This window comes from Columba livia, chromosome 21 (genome assembly GCF_036013475.1).
Source record: "Columba livia isolate bColLiv1 breed racing homer chromosome 21, bColLiv1.pat.W.v2, whole genome shotgun sequence".
Taxonomy (NCBI): domain Eukaryota; kingdom Metazoa; phylum Chordata; class Aves; order Columbiformes; family Columbidae; genus Columba; species Columba livia.
Genome location: NC_088622.1, coordinates 5,901,346 through 5,923,441, shown reverse-complemented (window position 1 = coordinate 5,923,441; position 22,096 = coordinate 5,901,346). Strand labels below are relative to the sequence as shown.

Here is a 22,096-nt window from a genome sequence, read left to right as displayed (position 1 = left end):
GCACTTTGGGTGCCGTGGGAGGCCTGAATGCTTACAGGGGGGAAGCCTCCAGCCCACATCTCCCTCTTCTGGCCACCAGGGACACGGCTTTCCCACCTCCTCTTGAAAACTCCTTCCTTCCCATCATCTCGATGATAAATGTGAGCCAGCGCGTGCCCAGGTTCAGGGAAGAGCGGCTATAAAGTGCTGGGCAGAAAAGGACCTGGGGGTGTTGGTGACAGCGGCTGAACATGAGCCAGTGTGTGCCCAGGTGGCCAAAAATGCCACCAGCATCCTGGCTGGTACTGGCACTGGTGTGGCCAGCAGGGCCAGGGCAGCGACCGTCCCTGTGCTGGGCACAGTGAGGCCAAACTGCGAATCCTGGAGGCAGTTTAGGGCCCCTCACACCAGGAAAGGCCTTGAGGTGCTGGAGCGAGTGGAGAGAAGGGAACGGAGCTGGTGAGGGGCTGGAGCACAAGTGTGATGGAGCGGCTGAGGGACCTGGGGGTTCAGCTGGAGAACAGGAGCTGAGGGGAGACCTTCTGATCTCTGAACTGCCTGAAAGGAGCTTGGAGCCAGGGGGGTCGGGCTCTGCTCCCCAGGAACAAGCGCCAGGAGCAGAGGAAACGGCCTCAAGTTGCACCAGGGGAGGTTGAGGTTGGATGTGGGGAACAATTTCTTGCCCAAAGGGCTGTGGGGCATTGGAACAGGCTGCCCAGGGCAGTGCTGGAGTCACCATCCCTGGAGGGCTGGACAGACGGACATGAGGTTCTCAGGACATGGGGCAGGGACAGGGGTGGGTTATGGTTGGACTCTTGATCTTGAGGGGCTTTTCCAACCAAAATGATTCTGAGATTCTACATGGCAAAAGTCACAGGTGAGTGACATCTCTCTTGGTCTCTCACCACACAGATTAGCCAAGAAGAAAAAAACAGGCAAGAAGAAGAAAGTGAAGCCCGAGGAGCCGGTGAACACCCCTGCACCCGTAATGCCCGAGGCCCAGCAGACCAGCGGTGACAGCGGCATCAACGGGTTGAGTGACAGAGAGGACCCGCAGAGAGATGATGGTCCTGCTGCCCCGGGCGGGCAGGAGGAGGGTCGCGACCGTTCTGCCCTGGGCCAGCTGGCCCTCCGCATCCCCGAGATGAAGGACACGTCCATGGAGAGTGTGGGGCAGCCGCTGAGCAAGGTGATGGACAAACTCAACGGGCAACTGGACCCTGGTGGCTGGAATGTCCCCCTCGAGCCCCCCGGGCAGTCCTTTCGGACCGGCACGCCAGGGGAGACCCCGGATGGATCGTCCTCTGGCGACTTTAGCGAGGGGATTTCAGCCCCCATGGACTTCTACCGCTTTACCGTTGAGAGTCCAAACGCTGCTGCACCAGGTGGTGGCCACCATGACGCTCCAGGGCCTGGCCAACCGCCACATGTTTCTGGTAGCGCTGAGGCTCCTGAAGAAGAAGAAGAAAACAGAGAGGGAGAAGCAGTTGGGGCAGTAGAGGGGTCTGGAGGGACAAGTGGTGAAGCCCAAACTGGCCAGACGGAACCTGCCACCCCCCAGGCTCCCTGTGAGCCGCAGAAGGAGCAGCCCAGCCCGTCCGCGAGCAGCGCCGAGGACTCTGGTGTGGAGGAAGGTCAGGGCAGCCCCTCGGAGCTGAGCCACCCCTCCGAGTTCAGGTGAGGCTGGGTTTGCTCAGGGGGGAGAGCACCTGCCAAATGATCTTGAGCTCAAGCTGGCACTTCATCCTTGGTTTGGGGGACAAAGCCCAGCCTTTTGCAGGATGAAGGTGATGCACAAAGTCACGAGGAGAAGGTCTTGGGGGGGCAACAAGTGCCTAAATCACGGATGAGTGCAAAAACAAAGAGGATTGCCCTTCCTGGACAACCCCAGCCACACGTTTACATCCATCCTCTTCTGTTTCTCTTCACAGGGTGGATAACAACCATCTCCTCCTGCTGATGATCCACGTCTTTCGGGAGAATGAGGAGCAGTTGTTCAGGGTAAGGTGGTCACCGCCCATCTCCCGCAAAGGGAACGGCTCTGTGCTGGTGTCACCCGTGGGCTGAGGGCTCTTCTCTCTCCACACAGATGATCCGAATGAGCACCGGGCACATGGAGGGGAACCTGCAGCTCATCTATGTCCTGCTGACTGATTGCTACGTGTACCTGATCCGCAAAGGTATCCCATCCCCACGGCAGGGAGGGAGCCTCGCGTGATCCATCCTTTGTCCATAAATCAGGGCACCGTAGCTCTCCACCTTCACCCCCAGCTCCCTCGTGTCTCCTGTAACCACCATAGGGAGCTCAGGTTGATTTGTCCCCAGGAAGCCCTGGATATACCTCTGTCCCGCTCCGTGCTTCTAAACTTCAAGCATTTCACGAGGGATTTCAGAGCTGCAATGCTTCTTGAGAGCTTCCCCCATAAAGGAGGGGAAAACTTCATCTCTTCAGGGAACTGACCCAAAAACGGACACCCCACACACCCCCAGGAAACCACATTAAACTGCTGAGCTCCTTATTTCATTGTCAGGCTTTCCAGTGCTGGAGAACACAGAGCCTGCCCTCCCACCCATCCCACCTTGTTTAAAACCACATACACGCAACAACTGCAAAAGCCCCTTGCCAGTACTATAAGTCTGCTCCCATTGGAGACAATAGAGTTAGATAAATGGCAAGTGTTTTGGAAAATGCCTCTGCTAGATACCATAGAGGACGGGGTTGAACAAAGAGAGTAGCTATTTGGATGTGACACATTTTGGGACACGGATTGGGTTGCAGGTCTGTCACCACTGCTGTGCGGTGCTGGGCTCCTTTTCCCCCCTTCACGTGGCTTTTTGTGTCTGTGCCAGGGGCAGCGGAGAAGCCGTACATGGTGGAGGAGGCCGTTTCCTATAACGAGCTGGACTATGTTTCGGTGAGCGCAGCTTGGCGGGGTCTGTCCTCACCTCTCTGCTCGCAGGGCTGTGAGGAGCATCACGGTGGGGTGTTTTTGGGGGGCTCTCTGTCCCATTTGGCCAACAAATCCTTGCAACTGGGAGACTTAAAAGTGTTATCCCTTCCAATGCCACCTCTGTGGGCACCCAGCTTGCTCCTGTCACAGAATCACAGAATCACAGAATCGACTGGGTTGGAAGAGACCTCAGAGATCATCGAGTCCAACCCTTGGTCCAACTCTAGTCCGTTTACTAGATCATGGCACTAAGTGCCATGTCCAATCTCAGTTTAAAAACCTCTAGGGACGGCGAGTCCAGCACCTCCCTGGGCAGCCATTCCAATGCCTGACCACTCTCTCTGTAAAGAATTTCTTTCTAATATCCAGCCTAAATTTCCCCTGGTAGAGTTTAAGCCCATGGCCCCTTGTCCTATTGCTGATGCCTGGGAGAAGAGACCAATCCCCACCTGGCCAGAACTGCCCTTCAGGTAGTTCTAGAGAGTGATGAGGTCACCTCTAAGCCTCCTCTTCTCCAGACTAAACAAGCCCAGCTCCCTCAGCCTCTCCTCATAGGTCTTATGTTCAAGTCCCTTCACTGTCTTCTTGTGGGCAGCAGAGCGACTGCTGAGCTTCTCCCCCAGGGCCAGAAGTTGGGTCCAGCCCTGCTTTGCCTCGCCACCCCCCTTATCCCCTGCCGGCCTTTCCTAACCGCTCGTGTGTGTCCCAGGTCGGGCTGGATCAGCAGACGGTGACGCTGGTGTGCACTAATCGGAGGAAGCAGTTCCTGCTCGACACCGCGGACGTGGCTCTCACCGAGTAAGTTCTTAGCGATGGGTGAACCGTGGCACGTTCCTCCCGGGCTGCAGGGCCTCTGGCTGGCGCCTCAGACTCCCAGCGTGATTTGGGGAATACAGGAGACTCCGGTGACAGCCCTTCATGACAAATCCTGTGGGGGTTGGTTTGATGCCACTGGCTAAACCCCGCAGGCAGCTGGAAGTACCTTGAGCGTGGCTAAACACAAAGTATCTTCCTGGATACACACCGGAGTCACCCTGTCCCTCAGGCTCCCAGCCTCCGGGTGGTGCAGACTACGCGTCCTGTGTGTTGCTTGGGATGAGCAGGTATACGCGAGTTTCAAGGCACGTCCCCAGGTCTCTGCATGTTGTCAGCTCAGGGAGGTGACCTCGTTAGGGCCTGGATTCTGGGTTTGGGTTCTGGGTTCTGTAGGGATAAGTGTTCATCTCCCAGTCTGAACCGTCTCCTTTCTGGAGCTCAGACTTCACAACCCCTATCACATTTGGTCTGTAGGTTGGTTTCTAGACCCTTTGGTCTGGCAGACCAAAAGCCCACATTGAAGGGAAGCCCAGAGATGAGGGGGTGTTGGCCCTGCCGTCATCAGAGATCTCTGTCTCCCTCTCAGGTTCTTCCTGGTCTCCCTGAAGTCAGCCATGATCAAAGGGTGCCGGGAGCCCCCGTACCCCAGTATCCTCACAGATGCCACCATGGAGAAACTGGCACTCGCCAAGTTTGTGGCCCAGGAGTCCAAGTGCGAGGTGAGTTTGGATATCACAACCATCGCTACACGTGGCGGAGGCTCAAGGCTCACAGGAGATTCCCTCCTGTTGACTTCTCCGCCTGACTCTCGCAGGCCTGCGACATGGTCGTGCGTTTTTATGGCCTCGTGCACTGGGAAGACCCCATGGACGAGGCGCTGGGAACCACCACCAACAGCTGCACCTCCACCGAAAACGCCGTCACCAAGGACGGCGTCCTGCACTACAAGGCGGGGACGTCCTACCTGGGCAAGGAGCAGTGGAAAACCTGCTTCGTGGTGCTCAGGTGGGCACTGGGGCTGCGGGTCGGGACTGAGGCTCGTCAGAGAAGGTGCTGGGACCAGTTTGCTGCCCAGGAGCTGCTTGGGAGATGGGGAGGCCCCATCTTGTCACCTGGGAGGACAAAGCCACCAGTTGTGGGTGCTCGGCAGCAGAAATGCAACGCCAGGGTGAAGGGCAGGGCAGGGGTGGCACTGGGACCGAAGCAGAGGGCGTTTGTGCCATTACTGGAGCTGAGCTGACTTGTTACCACCTCTCTTTGTCTTCCCAAATGGCAGCAACGGGATTCTGTACCAGTACCCGGACCGCACGGACGTCACTCCCCTGCTCTCCATCAACATGGGGTAAGTGGCTGGTGGGATGTAGCAGCCAGATTCAGCAGGGATCTGGGGATCAGGAGCTCCTGGGGGTATCCAGGGTGGTGTTTCAGGGCAAATCGTGATCCAGTCAGTTTGAGGAAGAAAATGTTGGCCCTGAGGGTGGTGAGAGCCTGGCCCAGGTTGGCCAGAGAGGTGGTGGATGAACCATCCCTGGAGACATCCCAGGCCAGGCTGGACGGGGCTCTGAGCAACCTGAGCTGCTGAAGATGTCCCTGCTCATGGACTGGGTGAGCTGGGAAGGTCCCTCCAACCCAAACCATCTGTGATTCTATGATTCTGTGAAACCCACCATGCTCAACTCCAGCTCTACCACAATCTGCAGAGACAGAGGCCGCCCTTGGAGCAGCCACAGGGGATGTCAGAGCTGGGAAGCAAGCACTGGGGGGAAAAGGGGCGACGTGCAGCACGGGAAGGGCAGGCGGAGGCTGTTTTCAGTCTGTCCCGCTGATCTCCATCCTCCCCCTCTCTCCCAGCGGCGAGCAGTGCGGGGGATGCCGGCGCTCCAACACCACCGACCGGCCCCACTCCTTCCAGGTGATCCTGACGGACCGGCCCTCCCTGGAGCTGAGCGCCGACAACGAGGAGGACATGGCGGACTGGATGCAGTACTTCTGCCAGGCTGTCTCTAAAGGGGTGAGCCGGGGACAGGCCCCCAAACACGAGTGCATCACCCCCCTCCTTCACCTGGAGCCTTTTTGGGGCACAGCCCAGGCAGGAGCAGGCGTGTCTGGCTGGGATGGAGCAGGCAGATGTCTCCTGAGCCAAGAGATCTTTAGGACGAGAGGGAACGGCCTCAAGTTGCGCCAGGGGAGATTGAGGTTGGATGTGGGAACAATTTCTTCCCCAAAGGGCTGTGGGGCATTGGAACAGGCTGCCCAGGGCAGTGCTGGAGTCACCATCCCTGGAGGGCTGGACAGACGGACATGAGGTTCTCAGGACATGGGGCAGTGCCAAGGATGGGTTGTGGTTGGACTGGATGATCTTGAGGGGCTTTTCCAACCAAAGTGACTCTCTGATTCTATCTCCCTCGTGGAGATGTGTCTCCTTTGTGCCAAATTCTAACCCCTCCCTTTCCCCACCAGGTGATCCCCCAAGGTGTTACCCCTTCGCCCTGTGTCCCCTGCTGCCTCGTGCTGACGGACGAGAAGGTTTTCACCTGCCACGAGGACTGTCAGACAAGCTTCTTCCGCTCGCTGGGCACCGTGGAGCTGACAGACATCACCACCGTCTCCACGGAGGCCGGCAAGGAGTACTGTATCCTGGTGAGTGCGGTGCTTCGGGCTGGCCTGGGGCCGGGGACAGACACAGTGATGACACCTCGACCCTCTCTTGGTGTTTAGGAGTTTGCTCAGGACCGTGAGCAGTTCCTGCCCTCCTGGGTCCTCTATTTTAGTTGCACTACAGAACTGGAGAGGTTCCTCTCAGCGCTGAACGTCGCATGGAGGAACATCTACCAGGTGAGCGTGTGGGGCAGCATCACAGGAATCACAGATTCGTGGAATGGTTGGTGTTGAAGGGACCCCTGGGGATCCCCCAGCCCTGCCAGCGCAGGGTCACAGAGCAGATCACACAGGGGGGTCCAGGGGGTGTGAATGTCTCAGAGCAGGAGACTCCACACCCGCTCTGGGCAGCCTGGGCCAGGCTCTGGCACCTCCCAGCAAACAAGTTTCTGCTCATGTCCAGATGGAGCCTCCTGTACTTCAGTCTGTGCCCGTTGCCCCTCACCCTGGCCTTGGGCACCACTGAACAGAGTCTGGTCCATCCTCTGACACCCACCCTGAGATATTGATCCATTGATCAGATCCCTCTCAGCTTCTCTTCTCCAGCTCAACAGCCCCAGCTCTCTCAGTGTCTCCTCATCACAAAGATGCTCCAGACCTGGGCAGATTTTTCCCTGCAGGGTGACCCCAGCTCCCCCACGCAGGGCAGGAAAGGCCCAGGCTCCTCCATGTCCGTACAACCACGGGATGTGGCATTCGGAGCCCGTGTCCCCTGGCATCCAGGGTTGGCGGGGCAGTGGGGAGGCACCTGTGTCATCCCCGTCCCCCTCCACCACCCGTTTGTATGACATGGGCAAATTTCCCATCTGGTTTTGAGGTGGTTTTTCAACAGGGAGGAGAAGCGGCTGTTGCTCGTCCCTGTCCTGACCACCCCTCGCGTGTGTTTCAGGTCGACCTCCTGCACAAGGCCGTTCTGGACGCCGCCGTCAAGAAGAAATGCGAAGACGCTCAGAGCCTCATCGACAGCGCCTGGCAGCGCAGCGACAGCCTCTGCCGCGGGCGAGCGGAGCGGGACCCCTGGTGCTGACCCTGGTGGGGCGAGGACGCCTGACGGGGACGCGTTTTTGGCGAGCGGGGCCTGGATCCAGCTGCCCGCGACCAACTGGCGCCCCAGACCCTCCTGCCATCGCTGGGGCCGCACCAGGAACGTGCCTGCAGGCCCCGCACCCCATCCCCGCCGAGCCGAGCCGGGGACGTCCAGCGCATTTTGGGGAGCAAACGGATACTTCAGCACGTTTCCTTGTAGCTGCGCAGACAAGCCTGTGCCCTCCTCCTCGCCCGGCCACCACAGGGCAAAATAATTTGCCATTTGTGGAATAATTTCGCATAGTAACGAGGGAGGCGGGGGAGCGGGGTGGGCTGGGGATGAGCGTCCCCCGGCGCGGTGGGGAGCGGGATGGAGGAGTTGTTCATTTTCAAACAGGGTAGGGAGGTAGAGGCGGCGAGATGGGAACATTAAATCGCTGCCGTGCATGTTTTCTTGCTCACAATCACCGATGCGGCACCGCTTCACCTCCAGCATCTCCCGGAGATGCCACCCGGGGCCTCCAGACATCACCAAACCACTCCCCAGCCTGGCGATGAGATGTGAGGGTTAGGAAGAAGGACCGGGGCCAAATATTTGGCTTTGAACGTGCCAGCACCGTTTTAGGAGATCTCAGAAGCCGGTTTGAGGTTTGGACGCTGGCTCCATGTGCCGGGGGAGAGAAGAGATCGAGTCCGATGTTCCCAAGGGACGTTGTCGCACGGCTGCCACCAAGCGTGTCCCCATCTCGGCTTGCCCCATCCCAGGCCAGCGAGGACCCATCACCATGAGCCCTTTGAGGCACAACCCCAGCTTTTAAATAATGATAATAATAATCTAGAGACCTTCTCATGTAATATACATTCACGGGGCCTTTTTCTGGGAGGAAACGTACGTGACTGAATGTATATGTATATACATCTGCTTCCTTTCCCCCATCCCCAAATAAATATTCATTGGTAACGCGGATTTGGCCCTATGACAGATTCCACGCCACGGGCTCCTGTTCTTCCTCCCCCTGTGATGCTGGAGCCGCGATGTTGCTCTGAGGACAGAAGGAGAGATTCGGGCTGGGGAGGAAGAGGAGGAGGGAAGGGGAGGACAAGGACGTGCTCCCCGGCCCCGCGCTGAACCCCAGCGGCGTTCACCCTGCAGCGGGGCACGTTCACGGCTTCAACCCCCAGTTATCCGGCCTGACACTCCAGCCTCCTTTATCCCTGAATCCGGGGGATGTTCCCAGTCTAGACAAGGAATAAACAGCCCCAGGGCAGCCCCAGCATGACCCACCAGCCCATGGACCTGCCCTCGCCTTTGGGGATGAAAGGGGGGGGATATTGGGGATGGGGCAGCCATTGGGCGGTTTCCCCCCACCCGTAGTCATCACCAGCGTGGCTCGGCTGTGGTGTAAACCCGGGTCTCCAGGGGTGTCACCGAGAAGCCCTAAAAACAGGAAGCCAGGAGGGGGGACAGCACACAACAGTGACCCCCCCCTGCAGCTTTTTGACCTGCAAAGCTCCAATTTCAAAGCATTTCAGTGACCCCGGGAGGGGCTGGCACAGGGACAAGGTGGAGAGACCCCCGCAAACCCCCCAAACCGCAGCCACACGTGCAACGAGTTGGCCGGTCCTCACCCCCCCATGGGGTTCATGGGGGCGAGGGGGTGGATTCCTGCCTGTGCCCCCTAAACCACCCTCCTTTGGCTTTTATTCCAATTTATCGCGCCTTTTGGTTTGTTTTTTTTCAGAAACAGCCCTTTTTTTTCCCTATTTGCGCCGGGCCACGTCACGTGAGAGCCGAGGACACTCAGCTGGGATTTGGCTGCGGCGCGTGTGCCGGTGACGTTGGGGGGACGCACCCCCAGGCCTGACCTTTGCCCCAAATCCCTTCTCAAATTGGGGGGGGGGCGGCTCTGGATTTTGGGGGGTGTTTTGCAGGACACAGCGCTCGCTCCCCTCTTTATTCCCCCCGCGTTGAGCGGGGGAAGCCGGAGCCCGGGGCCATCCCTGCAGGCAGGTGCTGAATGGCGGGTGCTGGCGCTCTCGCCTCCTTCCCCACACCCCCCCTGCATGAATTCCCTTATCCCCCCCAAAACAGACCCGGCATCGCACGGGGATCCCCAGCCGGGGGGGTTCCACCGGGGACGGATTTGGTGCTGGGAGCCACTGCCGGTTGCTTGGCCTGTGTCCTCACCAACCCGCTGGAGGTGGTGAAGACGCGCTTGCAGCTCCAGGGCGAGTTGCAGCCCCCCGGGACGTACCCCCGGCCCTACCGGGGGGTGCTGCGGGCGCTGGGGGCCGTGTGCCGGGCCGACGGGGTGCGGGGGCTGCAGAAGGGTTTGGCCGCCGGGCTCCTCTACCAGGGGCTGATGAACGGCGTCCGGTTTTACTGCTACTCCTGCGCTGAGGATGCCGGTTGGACGCGGTACCCCGGGGGTACCGTGGCCGCCGGGGCCGTGGCCGGGGCGGTGGGAGCCGTGGTGAGCAGCCCCGCGTACCTGGTGAGTGATGCCCTTGCGCCGGGGGGGAGGAATGAGGGGGAGGGAGGCATTTTGGGGACACCCCCAGCCCCCCCCCCTCCCCCAAGCTTTGGCCAGCCCTGAGCTGGCTACATCCTATAATATACAAATGCTGCCCCGGTGCCTCCCTTCTCCCCCTGCTTTGCACCCCCAAAAATATGGGGCTACTTCATACACGCACTTTTCCAAACCTCCCCCTTTCCCCTTGATCCTCCCCCCCCAAAAATGAAGTGGAAAACCCCTCATAAACAAATAGGGATATTTTTGTTACCTCTTTTTGGTGGTTTCCTCTGTATTTGGGGGTGCAGAGCTCCAAGTGGGGGGGCTGCAGTGGTGTTTGTGGGGGGGCTTTTTACCAAGGTGGGGGGAAGGATAAAAAAAAACAGGGTTTAATGCCTAGAGAAGCTGTTTAGCAACACATCTGGGCACCCCACATCTGCCAGGGTGGCTTGGGACACCCCTAAAAGCTGCTAAGAAGAGATGGGGGAAACCACAGCCTGTCCAGCGGGGGCTTGGGGGTGTTTGTCACCCTGTGTTGTCCCCCCAGGTCAAGACCCACCTCCAAGCGCAGACACTGGCCGCTGTGGCCGTGGGCCACCAGCACAACCACGAGGTGAGCGGGACTGGGGGACACAAGATTTGGTGGCCGCGCACATGCCGGGACGATGCTATTTTGGCCGCTGGGTATTTCGAGCCGCTTTTGGCAGCTCGGCCACGTATAGGTGCTGTAAATAACTGTGTGAGGGCAGGGAGGGGGGACGGGGATGCGGGGCTGTGACACCAGACACCCCTCAGTACCAGTGTCACCCGTCCGGAGCCACGGTGGCTTCGTGTCACCGATGAGCTTTTGCATGGGGGGGTGGGACACACCATTCCTATTTTTCCTGATTTTTAAAAAAATAATATATTTCTCTTCCCAGAGCATCTCCGGGGCTTTCGAGAGCATCTACCGGCAGCACGGGGTGCCGGGGCTGTGGCGGGGGGTGACGGGCGCCGTGCCCCGCGTGGCCGTGGGCTCGGCCGCACAACTCGCCACCTTCGCGGCCGCCAAGGACTGGGTCTGCCAGCGCGGGGTGAGGGGACACGCGCCCCATCCGTCCCCCCCACGCACCCCAAGTTTTGGGGGGAATTCTCGCTGACGGCCGGCGCTTCCCGCAGTGGTTCGGGGAGGGCAGCTGGGCCGCGGTGCTGGCGGGGGGCATGGTGAGCGGCGTGGCCGTGGCGGTGACCATGACGCCTTTCGACGTGGTCAGCACCCGGCTCTACAACCAGCCCGTGGACGCCGACGGCACGGTAAGGATTTCGGGGGGGGACGCGGCTTTTCCCGGGGTTGCACCCGGCCGGGGGTGCGCAGCCGGCTCCTCTCTCCCCAGGGCAAGCTCTACCGGGGTTTTTGGGATTGCGTCCTGCAAATCTCCAGCAAAGAGGGGCTGCTGGGCTTGTACAAGGGCATCGGCGCCGTCTACCTCCGCCTTGGCCCCCACACCGTCCTCAGCCTCTTCTTTTGGGATGAGCTCAGGAAGATGGTGCAGCACCAGCAGCCCCCCCAGCCGTAGGACGGGCTCCCCGCCCCGCTGCGGCTGTTAATAAAAGGGGATTTTCTATTTATGGCGTCATTTTGGGGGTCTATGGGGTGGCGCAAATAGGGTGGGGGTTCATAATGTGCAAAGCCAGGACCTGAAACACCGCAAATACTCGAGTCCTGGGGTCAATTTGGGCCCATCACCTCAGGGCTCAAAATGGTGGCACCAGAATCACCTCAGGGCTCAAAATGGCGGCACCAGAACAGCCTCAGGGCTCAAAATGGCGGCCAGAGGGGTGGCGGGATCACCTCATACCAAGAAAGGCCTTGAGGTGCTGGAGTGAGTGGAGAGGAGGGAACGGAGCTGGTGAGGGGCTGGAGCACAAGTGTGATGGAGCGGCTGAGGGACCTGGGGGGTTCAGCTGGAGAACAGGAGCTGAGGGGAGACCTTCTGATCTCTGAACTGCCTGAAAGGAGCTTGGAGCCAGGGGGGTCGGGCTCTGCTCCCCAGGAACAAGCGCCAGGAGCAGAGGAAACGGCCTCAAGTTGTGCCGGGGAGGTTGAGGTTGGATGTGGGAACAATTTGTTCCCCAAAGGGCTGTGGGGCATTGGAACAGGCTGCCCAGGGCAGTGCTGGAGTCACCATCCCTGGAGGGTTGGACAGACGGACATAAGGTTCTCAGGACATGGGGCAGTGCTGGGGGTAAGGAACGGTTGGACTTGCTCATCTTGAGGGGCTTTTCCAACCAAAATGACACTGTGATTCTACTCCATGATGCATCAGGCTGGAAAGCACAACAGCCATGCTGGTCCCTGAGCTGCACCATATGTGTCCCATCACCTCATCATCCCCCACCCTCATTTTCCCGTCCCTGGGGCAGCTGTAGCTCAGCTCCTCCGCCCGGGGCTCCAGCTGCCCCCGTTTACCCTGGCAATGATTTACCGGCTGGGGGGGCCCCTCCCCATCTCCGCCCCATGGACCTTGGAGCCCGGGCCTGGCTCTGCCGGGCTCCTTGCCACCAAAAATGTTTTCCCTGTGGTCCTGGGTGCCGGCATTGCCTGGGCTGGCGTGGGGCTGGGCGCTGCTGGACGCGCTCCTGCAAGGTGAGTGTCCCCGGCGTGGTGTGGGGATGGTTTGGGGACAGCCTGGGGGACACCGGTGACCCACTGCTGCCTTTTCCCACAGGGCTGGTGGGTGCCTGCGCTGTCTCAGTGCTCTGCAGCCTCCTGAGGGTTTATCTCTACATCCAGTGCCTGAAGTAAGCGCTGGTTCTTCTCTCCCCTGGGGTGTTTTGTTTTGGGGATCTGCTTTTGGGATCCACTATCGGCAGGTGTTGGCACCCATGGGTGCTGCTGTGGCCTGAGCAGCGGCTGCACCCTCCTCTCCCCGCTGCAAAGCGCAGGGGGGGTTCTGAGGCTGCCCCCACATTTTGGGGTGGTGGAGGACGACGGGGACATCCCGGCTGGCTCAGTGTCACCCCGCTGTCCCCAGCGACCCGGAGCGGCAGGCGGAGAAGGCGGCGATCGGGGCGCAGCGGCGGGTGCTGGAGCTGCTGCACGTGGCGGTGCTGGCGGCGCTGCTGGCGCTGGTGGGATCCCGCGTGGCCGCGCTGGTTGTGCTGGAGTTCTCCCTGCGCGCCGTCTCCACCGTCCTCTCCCTCGGCAAGGTGAGGCAGGATGGGGGACACCGAGGCACGGCGGGGGGTGGAGCGGAGGGAGCCGTGTGGCCCTTGTAGGTTTGCAAGGGGTTTGCTTTGTGACCGCGCGTTGATTTGCGACGCCCGTGGGGGATATTGTGCGTCCCCTTGCTGCTGTGCAGCCTGCGTGGGGAGGACGGGGCTGGCTGGCGTGGAGAAAACTGTATGTGGCTTTGCAATAGTGCGTCCCCTCAGTGCTTTGCAGCAGCCGGGCTGCAGCATGGAGAAAAACATCTATTACTTTGCAACCACACTTTGCTTTGCATCTTTGCACCAGCTTTGGGGCGGACAGGGGTGGCTGGCATGCAGAAAGCCACCCGTTGCTTTGCAGCTGTGCATCCCCTTGCAGCTTTGCAGCACCTGAGGGGTTACAGGGAGCTGCAGTATAGAGAAAAAATCCATTACCTTCCTTTGCAGCTTTGCAACCGCTGTGGTGTGCCTGAAATAATGCATCCCCCTGCTGCTTGCAGTACCTGTGGGGCATGTGGAAGTCTCTGCATGGAGGAGGCTCTGCATCCTCTCCTTCTTTGCAACTTTTGAAAGGAGAATGAGGATGGCTGGCATGGAGAAAGCCATACATCGCTTTGCATGCATGCCTCTGCAACCTGCAGCCCCTTGCTGCTTGCAACACCTTCAGGGGTGCGGCATGGAGGAAACTATGCGTTGCTTTGCAGCTGTGTGTGCCCCTGCAGCACCCATGGGGGCTACGGGAGGGTGCAGCACAGAGGAAGGCGTGCATCGCTTTGCAGCCGTGCATCCCCTCGCTGCTCCGTGACTGATGGTGCCGTCCCGCTCTCGCAGGGCGCCCACAGCAGCCAGCTCTACCTGCTGTGCCAGTACTCGCTGGGCTGCGGCGTGTCCTGCGGCCTCAGTTTCCTGCTGGAAGGGGCTCCCCATGGGACCTGTAATCTGGCGCTGGCGGCCGGGCTGGCGGGGCTACTGGCCACCTACACCCAGCGCTTGGCCCGGCACGTCTGCACCCTCTACGAGCTGCACAGCCGAGCGCGTTACTGCGGCGTCTGCATCCTCCTCCTCACCGTGGGTCACGGCATCCCCCGGCTGCTCCGCAACGCTCTGACCGTCGCCTTCGCTGTGGGTGACTTGGCCGCCGTGGCGCTCATCAACCGGGATTTCCTCTCCGCGGCTGAGGCCGTGCGCTTCTGGACGCCGCTCACCATCTGCTACACGCTGCTGGTCATCTACATGCAAGGTGAGAAGGGGACCGGCCCCCCAGTTGTGGGGTTTTTTGGGGAGGGAGGGAAGTATGTCCCAGTATGGAGCGTCCTGAGGGTATATGGGAGTATATGGGGCACGCTGGGGCTGTATGGGGGCACTTGGGGCATCCTGGGGGTGTACAGGGCAGTATGGAGCACCCCAGAGGTATATGAGGCTGTATGGTGCGTTCTGAGACTATATGGGGCATCCTGGGGCTGTATGGGGGATATATGGGCCATCCTGAGGGTGTATAGAACTGTATGAGACATCTGAGGGTATATGGGGGCCCAGGTGGGGCTGTATAGGGTGTGTATGGGGTGGATGGGACATTCTGGGGGTGTATGGGGACATGGGGCTAGCTGGGGCTGTACAGAGTGTATATGGGGCATCCTGAGGGTATATGGGCCAGTATGGAGCATCCTGGGAGTATACGAGGCATCGGAGGGTATATGGGGGTATGGGGCCAGTTGGGGCTGTATAGGGTGTATATGGGGTATCCTGGGAGTGTATGGAACTGTATGGGGCATCTTGGGGTTATATGGGGGCACAGGGGTCAGATGGGGCTGTACAGAGTGTATACGGGGCATGCTGGGGGTATATGGAGCTGTATTGGGGCACATGGGGCACCCTGGGAGTACATGGGGTCGTATGGAGCATCCTGGGATAGTATGGGGGCACAGAGGGCATCCTGGGGCTGTATGGGGGGAATATGGGGCATCCTGGGGGTATATGGAGGCACAGGGGTGAAGTTGAGGCTGTATAGGGTGTACATGGGGCACGGTGGGGGTATGTATAGCTGTGTGGAACACCCTGGGGCTGTACAGAGGGTATTGATGTATAACCTGGATGTGCATGTGGCATCTTGGGGCTGTACAGAGCATATACAGTGCATTCTGCACGTATATCAGGCATCCTTGGGCTGTATAGAAGGCATATGATCCATCCTGGTTGTATACGGTGCACCCTGGGCATGTATGGGGCAGTATGGGGCATGCTGGGGCTATATGCAAAGCCACCCAGCAGTGCAGGGTGTCCCCGGTTGTGTGGCTGGTTGAGGGGCTCAGGGTCCCCCCGATGCCACGTCCCGGCAGAGGAGCCGGGGCAGAGCGCCGGCGGGCGGGCGGCGTACCAGACGGTGCTGGTGCGGATGGGCGGCCTCTTCATCCTCCTCCTCACCGTCGGCCGCTGGACCGACGTCCTGCACGTCTTCATCTCGCTGCTGGGAGAGCTGTGGTGTCTGCTGCGCGCCGGCACCATGCTGGAGTCGTGCTGGCGGCAGGTGAGACGCCGTCACCGCCCTGCCACCACGGTGAGGGGCTGGCGGCAGCCCCGAGGCCACGGTGAGGGACCTTCCCGCGTCTCTTCCATCTCCTGTAGGATTTGGTCCCAGGATCTCGGCTGGACGGGCAGTTGGGATCAGGATCAGAAGAGACGTCGTGATGAGCTACGGGGTGTAACCGGGCGGCAGAAACTCTGGGTGGCTTTGTCCAGCTCCACGAAATATGGGTGTCCCTTAAATCCTCCTCATTGCGTGTCCCCCGTGGGGATGAAGGAAAAAGGGCTTCTGGAAGGTGCTTGGCCCCATGCTGTGGGGCAGGGGAGGCTCATGTGGCCCCTTTTTTTGGGGGGACCCTGTGAGGTTGCAGCGGTGCTGGGAGTTCACTCCCTGGTCCCGCCGGGGATGTGGGATGCTGATGGACGTCCCTGTCCTGGCAGCTGCAGGGCCGCACTGTTGGGGTGCAGGGCCCTCTGGGGGCATATAAATCTCAGAAAATAAAGTGTTTTCCAGCAAAATCCACGGGCAGAGCGAGCTGGGGTCCCGTTATTCTGGAGACGGGCTCACGGTGCAGCTTTTTGCACAAGGTGGGTGGTGCGGTTCCTATCGAGGTGCCTCCCTGCCTCAGTTTCCCCATCCGGCTGCAGCCGGCTGTGCCGCGCAATGGGGTGCCAGGCCCTGCGCGCTTGGGGGGCAGGATTTGGAGAGGGAATGAGGCCCTGGAGGTGGCTGCTGCTTGTGTGGGGGGGCAGCGGGAGAGGGGCTGGGGCTGTATAGGGGCATTCTGGGGTATATGGGACAGTATATGGGGGCATAGGGGACCACCTGGGCTGTATGGGGGTACGCGGGTGTTTGGGTGTGGGGGGGTGTGTGGGGCAACCTGGACTGTACCGGGGACACGGGGCACCCTGAGGGTGCTGGGGGCAATCAGGGTGGTCCATGGGACAAGCTGGGAGGGGACAGGGGTTGTCCCAAAGCATTTAGGGGTCATGGGGCACCCTAAGGACCTATGGGGCACCCTAAGGACATGTGCCCCCGCCCCGGGCCGGGCTGTGGGGCAGGCGGGGGGGAGGAGGAAGGAAGGAGGAGGAGGAGGAGGGAGGAAGGGGCGGTGATGCCGGGCGGTGCTGCCTCCCCGCTGCCCCCACCGCGCCGGGCGCGCCCGCGGAGCGCACGGAGGGACCCGCACGGCTGCCAGGTAGGGGACAGGGACGGGGACACCCCCGGGGGTGGCGGGGCTGCAGGGCCACCTGAGGCAGGCGAACTTCCCCTCCGAATAGGGGACTTCCCCACCAAGGTAGGACCCCCTCAGGAAGGGGATGGGGGACACCCCAGGTAGGGGATACCCCCAGGTAGGGGACAAGGGGCACCCCAAGACTAGACATGGCACCCCCCCAGGTAATGGCGTATGGACTGTAGAGCTGTCCTGGGACAGGACGAGGGGACCAAGGGCCACCCCCAGGTAGGGGATGAGGGACACCCCCAGGTAGGGAGGCTCCCAGGTTTGGGGGATACAGCGAGGCCACTGCCACAAAAGGGACAGGGCACCCCTAAGTAGGGGACAGGGGGCTTGCTTGGGGGAGACAGGGGATTGGGGGGGACTGCAAGGCCCCGGTAGGGGACATGGGGACAGCAGGGCCACTTGGGGAAGGGACAAGGGAACAGCAAGGGCTGTGTGTTCCCCACCCTATCCCTTCTCTCTTGGGCATCCTCAAAGTGCTCTCCAAGGGGTCCCCAAGGCTGGGGACAGAGTTGGGGGCCAGTTGTAGGTGGGCTACGTTCCATCCCAGTTTTGGGGGCATGTGGGGGTGCCCCTTAAGTGTCCCTGTCCCCATCAGTCCCACCTGAGCTCCCACACCAGAAGACTTTGGGGAATGTTTGCAGGAAACTGGGGGGCCCTTCCCAAAGTGGCCTTGGCTGTCCCCAAACAGGCTGGAGCTACATGAGGTGGGAGGACACCCCATAAAAAAGAGGGGGGACCCCATTAACAGGCCTTCAAGCTTTGACCACCCTGACAGCCCCGGGAGGGGACCCCAGAATGGGGCTGCCGGGATCCCACACTCAGCCCCGGCACAAAGAGGAATGTGCTGAGCACATGGTTCCCATTAGCCCCGGAGACTTTTTTTCTTTCTCTTTTTTTTTAAGCGATTATTACTATTTTCCCCCTATTTTCTGCAGCTTGGCCGGGAAGGAGGGAAAGCGGCAGGAGGATCCGAGCGGCCCGGTGAAGGCTGGCAGCGCCGGAGCCCGTTTGGGGTTTGGCCGGCGGGGAGGGAGGGAAGAAGGAGGTGAAGCCGCTCGTTTTGTTGGGGTTTTTTTGTTTCTTTTTCTATTTAATCCCTTTCCTTGGCTCGAGTCAGAGGCTGAAGTCACCGCCGTGCACGTCCCGAAGCTTTTCCCCCGCCGCGGGGGTCTGGCCGTTCCCCAGAATGATGCACCGACACCCGTGAGTGGGACTTTTTGGGGAGCGGAGCCGCTTCGTGCCGGGGCATGAGACCGGGCAACTCGTCACACAGGTATTTTCCAAGCCGCTGATTCATTTTGGGGATGAATCCTGCTTCACCGGCGCAGCCTCGGGGTTCTGCCCCCCCCAAATTGTCTTGTTTGGGAAGGGGAAGCTTCGCTCCAGCTGCTTTTCCCGTTGGGAAGCTGAATAAACAGCCCTTTCCTTCCCGAGTGGGGTTTATCAGGGTCGGCGCATCCTGCTTGTGATGCTCGGGGGTGTTTCGGTGGCGGGGACATGGCGATTTGCAGCATCGTGCCTCAGTTTCCCCATCTGCAAAAATAAGAGGGGGATGCCCCCGAGCTTGGGAGTGGTTAACAGGGAAATGGGGGTAACAGTGGGGGGAACGGGGAGCCAGGGGACCTAGAAACACCCAAAAAAAAAGCATTTGCAAAAGCAGGTCCTATTGCAACTGTGTTTTTAAGAGGAAAGGTGTGTTTTTCCTGCTGCCCACAGGGAGTTTAATCCCCGGTGGGGGCAATGAGATGGTATAAAGGGGGTTAAAAGGCTTTCAGAAGGGTGGGGTTTGGCTACAGAGGCAGGAAAATGGGAGATTTTGGGTGCTGCTTTGCTGAGACCCTTCAGTCTGTGTCCTCCAAGGCACGAGACCATTTATTGCCGTGACGTGGGATGGGGACGCTGGTTCCTTCTCCCTTTCCGGGAGGGCGAGGAGGGAGGCGGGTTGAGGCCGAAGGGCAGTGCGGCAGCGGGAGCTGCCGGTGCGCCCGCAGGTTTTGCTCTCTTTGATCTTGTTTTCCCCCAAATTGAACCCAGGTCTGGCCCTCCCATGGCTTCAGCAATGCTGCCGGGGAAAGTGGAGAAGAGGATGGCTTCGTCTGTCTTCATCACGCTGGTGCCGCCGCGGAGGGAGGTGGCGACCAAGGACAAACCCCACCGGGAACCGCAGCCAGACGGTGCCGAGGTCCCCAGCAGCCGTCGCCCCCGAAGCCCGGCACCGCGGCCCCCTGCGCTCCCCAATGGAGGTGAGGGGTGTACGTGGGGGGGCCGGGAGGATGATGATGGTGCTGAGGATGCTGCAGACATATCTCGCTATAGGATGTGTGTGCAGGTGGGGGGAATGTGGTTTTTGGGGGGGTTATTCCCCAAATCCCTGCACCCTGCCCCGGGTGGATCCGGCTGCGGGGAAGGGCTGTGTTTGCTCTCCATTGCTAATCAGTGCCATTTGTCCCCTCCAGCCACGACGGCGTTTGCTTTTGGGGCAGGTCGGTGAGCGCTGGTGCAAAGCTGTTGGGGTGTTATTCCCACAGGGTTTTATTGGATGTTATTGTCCCCCTAAACCCACCTTATTTGGCTTTTTACCCCAGAAACCCACCCAGTGGCCCCCACCCCCGTCCTCGTCCTCTCGGAAGCGCCCCAGCCCTTGTCCGCCGAGGCGCTGGGTCCGGCGCTGCAGCAACTGGACCTCGCGGAACCCAGCGCCCTCCAGGTGAGGATCATGGGGTGCGATCGCCCCGGTGCCTCAGTTTCCCTATCTGCAAAAGCATAAATGTCAACGTGCTTTTGTTTAATCCCAGGCCCCTTCTGCCTTTCCCGCCAAATTGAGGACGCCCACATTTTGCCAGGAGCAAGCGAGCAGGTCGCAGTGGCAGGATGTGAACGGGTACACGGAGAGGGATGGTTCTAGAGGTAAGGGGGGATCCAGCTGTGGGCTCATCCCCAATTGGGGAAACTGAGGCACACAGCGCCAAACCCTGTTCTCTCTTCTTCCCACAGATGTCTGTGCCTTTTGCCACAAAGCGCTGGGGCCGCGGGACGTGACGGTGGAGGCGATGCAGAAACAGTACCACGCTGACTGCTTCACCTGCCGGACCTGCCACCGGCTCCTGGCCGGCCAGCGCTACTACCAAAAAGATGGTCGCCCCACGTGTGACACCTGCTACCAGGTATCTGTCCTCCCTCGGGGACAACCAGCACCCCCAGGGGTGGCAGGAGGTGCAGTCCCTTGTTGGGGAGCTGGCATCTCATGGCATGACCCCCTCTAAACCACAGGCCACGCTGGAGAAATGTGCCAAGTGCCAGGGGCTGATCGTGGACCATGTTGTCCATGCCCTGGGCAAGGGCTACCACCCTGGCTGCTTCTCCTGCAGCGCCTGCGGCCGGGCCATCGGCACCGAGAGCTTCGCGCTGGGCGAGCGGGATGAGGTGTATTGTGTGACAGACTTCTACAGGTGCGTGTCGTAGAATCACAGAAGCATTTTGCTTGGAAAAGACCCTGAGGATCATCCAGTCCAACCATAACCCACCCCTGTCCCTGCCCCATGTCCTGAGAACCTCACGTCCGTCTGTCCAACCCTCCAGGGATGGTGACTCCAGCACTGCCCTGGGCAGCCTGTTCCAATGCCCCACAGCCCTTTGGGCAAGAAATTGTTCCCACATCCAACCTCAACCTCCCCTGGCGCAACTTGAGGCCGTTTCCTCTGCTCCTGGCGCTTGTTCCTGGGGAGCAGAGCCCGACCCCCCTGGCTCCAAGCTCCTTTCAGGCAGTTCAGAGATCAGAAGGTCTCCCCTCAGCTCCTGTTCTCCAGCTGAACCCCCCAGGTCCCTCAGCTGCTCCATCACACTTGTGCTCCAGCCCCTCACCAGCTCCGTTCCCTTCTCTCCACTCGCTCCAGCACCTCAAGGCCTTTCTTGGTGTGAGGTGATCCTGCCACCCCTCTGGCCGCCATTTTGAGCCCTGAGGTGATCTTGATGCCGCCATTTTGAGCCCTGAGGTGAAGGGCCAAAACTGATCCCAGGATTTGAGATCCGGCCTCATTGTGCCCAGCACAAGGGAGAATCCCCCACGCTGGGGGGGTCCAGCTCATCTCTGTCCCCCCTCAGAGCTTACCCCACTGCGCTTTGATGCCATTAGGAAATACGCCGTGGTTTGCAGCGCCTGTGAACAGCCCATTGTCCCCGGCGAGGACAAGGACACCTACAAGATCGAGTGTCTGGGTCGCAGTTTCCACGAGAGCTGCTACTGCTGCGAGGTACAGCTGGGGGTGCCCCCCAAAACCCGAGGGGTTTGGCACCAACCCTTTGCAAAGCGTGACCACAGGGGTTATTTTTTTAGCTACTGCTTTATCTTGCAAGTGGCGGGGAGGGCAAAGAAAAAATCAGGTAAAAAGCACTATGCATTCGGCCTGGAGAGCTGCAGCTTTTCATGCTTTTAAGGTAGTTTGTTGCTGTTGGGTTTTGCAGGGAGGATGGGGTGCAAGGTGTCATGGGGACCCTCAAAACATGTCCCCCCACTTTCCCCTCTCGCCCCCAGAGCTGTGGGACGCCCCTGTCGCCGGAGCCCACGGAGAGCGGGTGCTACCCCCTGGGCGACCACCTCCTCTGCAAGTCCTGCCACGTCCGCCGCAGAAACGAGTCGTCCTGCTAAAACCCAGTGGATCAGCCTCTGCTGTGCCTGGCAAAGCTGCGGAATCGGGGTTTTTATCACCAAAATGGCCCTGGAGCCGCTTCTGCCACGTGGAGAAGCGCAGATGTGATGCCCCGATGTGGCTCTGTGCTCGTTTTGAACACAAAAAGCCGCGGCAGTGGCGGAGGACCTGAGGTTTTATTCATTTGTTTCTTTTTTTAAAGTCCTTTCCCGAGGCCAGTTTGGTTTCCTTGGGTGTTTTGTTGTGTTTTTCTGTTTATTTCTTCTCAATTTTCCTCGGGGTTTCACTTGAACGTTTCTCTCTGTGGTGACGCGGAGCAGGCGCTGATATAGTTAAATAAAACCCCGAGTTTAAAACCCCTTTGTTTCTTTCATCCACCCCGCATCCCAATCCTGTAAAACGCAAGTTTAAAAATAAGAAAAAAACTCTTTTTAATTATTATTTTTTGAATAGGTGTGGCAAGAGTCGGGTCACTCAGGGCGATAACGGGGCTGGTTTTGGAGTCCAGTGGTTTGGCAGATGCTGCTGTCACCCAGGGGAGAGCAGAAGGTCAT

The 22,096-nt window shown here is 59.8% G+C and overlaps 4 protein-coding genes across 8 annotated transcripts in view; all 4 read left to right on the top strand.

The window, feature by feature from the left end:
* The window catches only part of PLEKHM2 (pleckstrin homology and RUN domain containing M2), a 29,476-nt gene extending 21,079 nt beyond the window's left edge, over positions 1-8,397 (top strand). For all 3 annotated transcript variants that reach the window (XM_065037643.1, XM_065037642.1, XM_065037641.1), the window contains 12 exons: positions 892-1,656; positions 1,911-1,980; positions 2,069-2,159; positions 2,830-2,894; positions 3,640-3,728; positions 4,333-4,465; positions 4,561-4,751; positions 5,023-5,088; positions 5,598-5,757; positions 6,207-6,386; positions 6,465-6,581; positions 7,294-8,397. In XM_065037643.1, the coding sequence (XP_064893715.1) occupies positions 892-1,656; positions 1,911-1,980; positions 2,069-2,159; positions 2,830-2,894; positions 3,640-3,728; positions 4,333-4,465; positions 4,561-4,751; positions 5,023-5,088; positions 5,598-5,757; positions 6,207-6,386; positions 6,465-6,581; positions 7,294-7,431 (2,065 nt within the window). In that variant the 3' untranslated portion in view covers positions 7,432-8,397. The remainder of the gene's footprint in view (positions 1-891; positions 1,657-1,910; positions 1,981-2,068; positions 2,160-2,829; positions 2,895-3,639; positions 3,729-4,332; positions 4,466-4,560; positions 4,752-5,022; positions 5,089-5,597; positions 5,758-6,206; positions 6,387-6,464; positions 6,582-7,293) is intronic.
* A 787-nt stretch (positions 8,398-9,184) lies between these two features.
* SLC25A34 (solute carrier family 25 member 34) lies at positions 9,185-11,551 on the top strand. Of its 2 annotated transcripts, XM_065037686.1 has the most exons (5): positions 9,189-9,925; positions 10,491-10,556; positions 10,864-11,016; positions 11,102-11,236; positions 11,317-11,551. In XM_065037686.1, the coding sequence occupies exons 1-5, from the start codon at positions 9,449-9,451 to the stop codon at positions 11,497-11,499; spliced, it is 1,014 nt and encodes a 337-aa protein (XP_064893758.1). In that variant the 5' UTR covers positions 9,189-9,448; the 3' UTR covers positions 11,500-11,551. The 2 variants fall into 2 exon arrangements, with proteins under 2 accessions (XP_064893757.1, XP_064893758.1); XM_065037685.1 differs by having other exon boundaries at positions 9,185-9,925; positions 11,102-11,551.
* Positions 11,552-11,704: 153 nt separating this feature from the next.
* On the top strand, positions 11,705-16,175 carry TMEM82 (transmembrane protein 82). Its single transcript, XM_065037691.1, has 6 exons — positions 11,705-12,569; positions 12,652-12,724; positions 12,958-13,132; positions 13,964-14,372; positions 15,469-15,656; positions 15,755-16,175. The coding sequence occupies exons 1-6, from the start codon at positions 12,491-12,493 to the stop codon at positions 15,815-15,817; spliced, it is 987 nt and encodes a 328-aa protein (XP_064893763.1). The 5' UTR covers positions 11,705-12,490; the 3' UTR covers positions 15,818-16,175.
* A 553-nt stretch (positions 16,176-16,728) lies between these two features.
* FBLIM1 (filamin binding LIM protein 1) lies at positions 16,729-21,898 on the top strand. 2 transcript variants are annotated; one of them, XM_065037689.1, is made up of 9 exons: positions 16,729-16,851; positions 18,014-18,169; positions 18,931-19,139; positions 19,482-19,603; positions 19,692-19,803; positions 19,891-20,060; positions 20,167-20,345; positions 21,029-21,146; positions 21,428-21,898. In XM_065037689.1, the coding sequence occupies exons 2-9, from the start codon at positions 18,144-18,146 to the stop codon at positions 21,539-21,541; spliced, it is 1,050 nt and encodes a 349-aa protein (XP_064893761.1). In that variant the 5' UTR covers positions 16,729-16,851; positions 18,014-18,143; the 3' UTR covers positions 21,542-21,898. The 2 variants fall into 2 exon arrangements, with proteins under 2 accessions (XP_064893761.1, XP_064893759.1); XM_065037687.1 differs by having other exon boundaries at positions 16,739-16,851; positions 17,832-18,169.
* Positions 21,899-22,096: the final 198 nt, after the last annotated feature.

Bases quoted from the DNA above. Each gene is read 5' to 3' on its own strand.
- SLC25A34 (XM_065037685.1), top strand. From the start codon at position 9,449: ATGGCGGGTGCTGGCGCTCTCGCCTCCTTCCCCACACCCCCCCTGCAT. The intron at 9,926-10,490 runs GTGAGTGATGCC...TTGTCCCCCCAG, and splicing joins TGAGCAGCCCCGCGTACCTG to GTCAAGACCCACCTCCAAGC. The intron at 11,017-11,101 runs GTGAGGGGACAC...CGCTTCCCGCAG, and splicing joins ACTGGGTCTGCCAGCGCGGG to TGGTTCGGGGAGGGCAGCTG.
- TMEM82 (XM_065037691.1), top strand. From the start codon at position 12,491: ATGTTTTCCCTGTGGTCCTGGGTGCCGGCATTGCCTGGGCTGGCGTGG. The intron at 12,570-12,651 runs GTGAGTGTCCCC...CTTTTCCCACAG, and splicing joins GCTGGACGCGCTCCTGCAAG to GGCTGGTGGGTGCCTGCGCT. The intron at 13,133-13,963 runs GTGAGGCAGGAT...CCGCTCTCGCAG, and splicing joins CCGTCCTCTCCCTCGGCAAG to GGCGCCCACAGCAGCCAGCT.
- FBLIM1 (XM_065037689.1), top strand. From the start codon at position 18,144: ATGAGACCGGGCAACTCGTCACACAG. The intron at 19,140-19,481 runs GTGAGGGGTGTA...TTTTTACCCCAG, and splicing joins CCCTGCGCTCCCCAATGGAG to AAACCCACCCAGTGGCCCCC. The intron at 20,346-21,028 runs GTGCGTGTCGTA...TGATGCCATTAG, and splicing joins TGTGTGACAGACTTCTACAG to GAAATACGCCGTGGTTTGCA.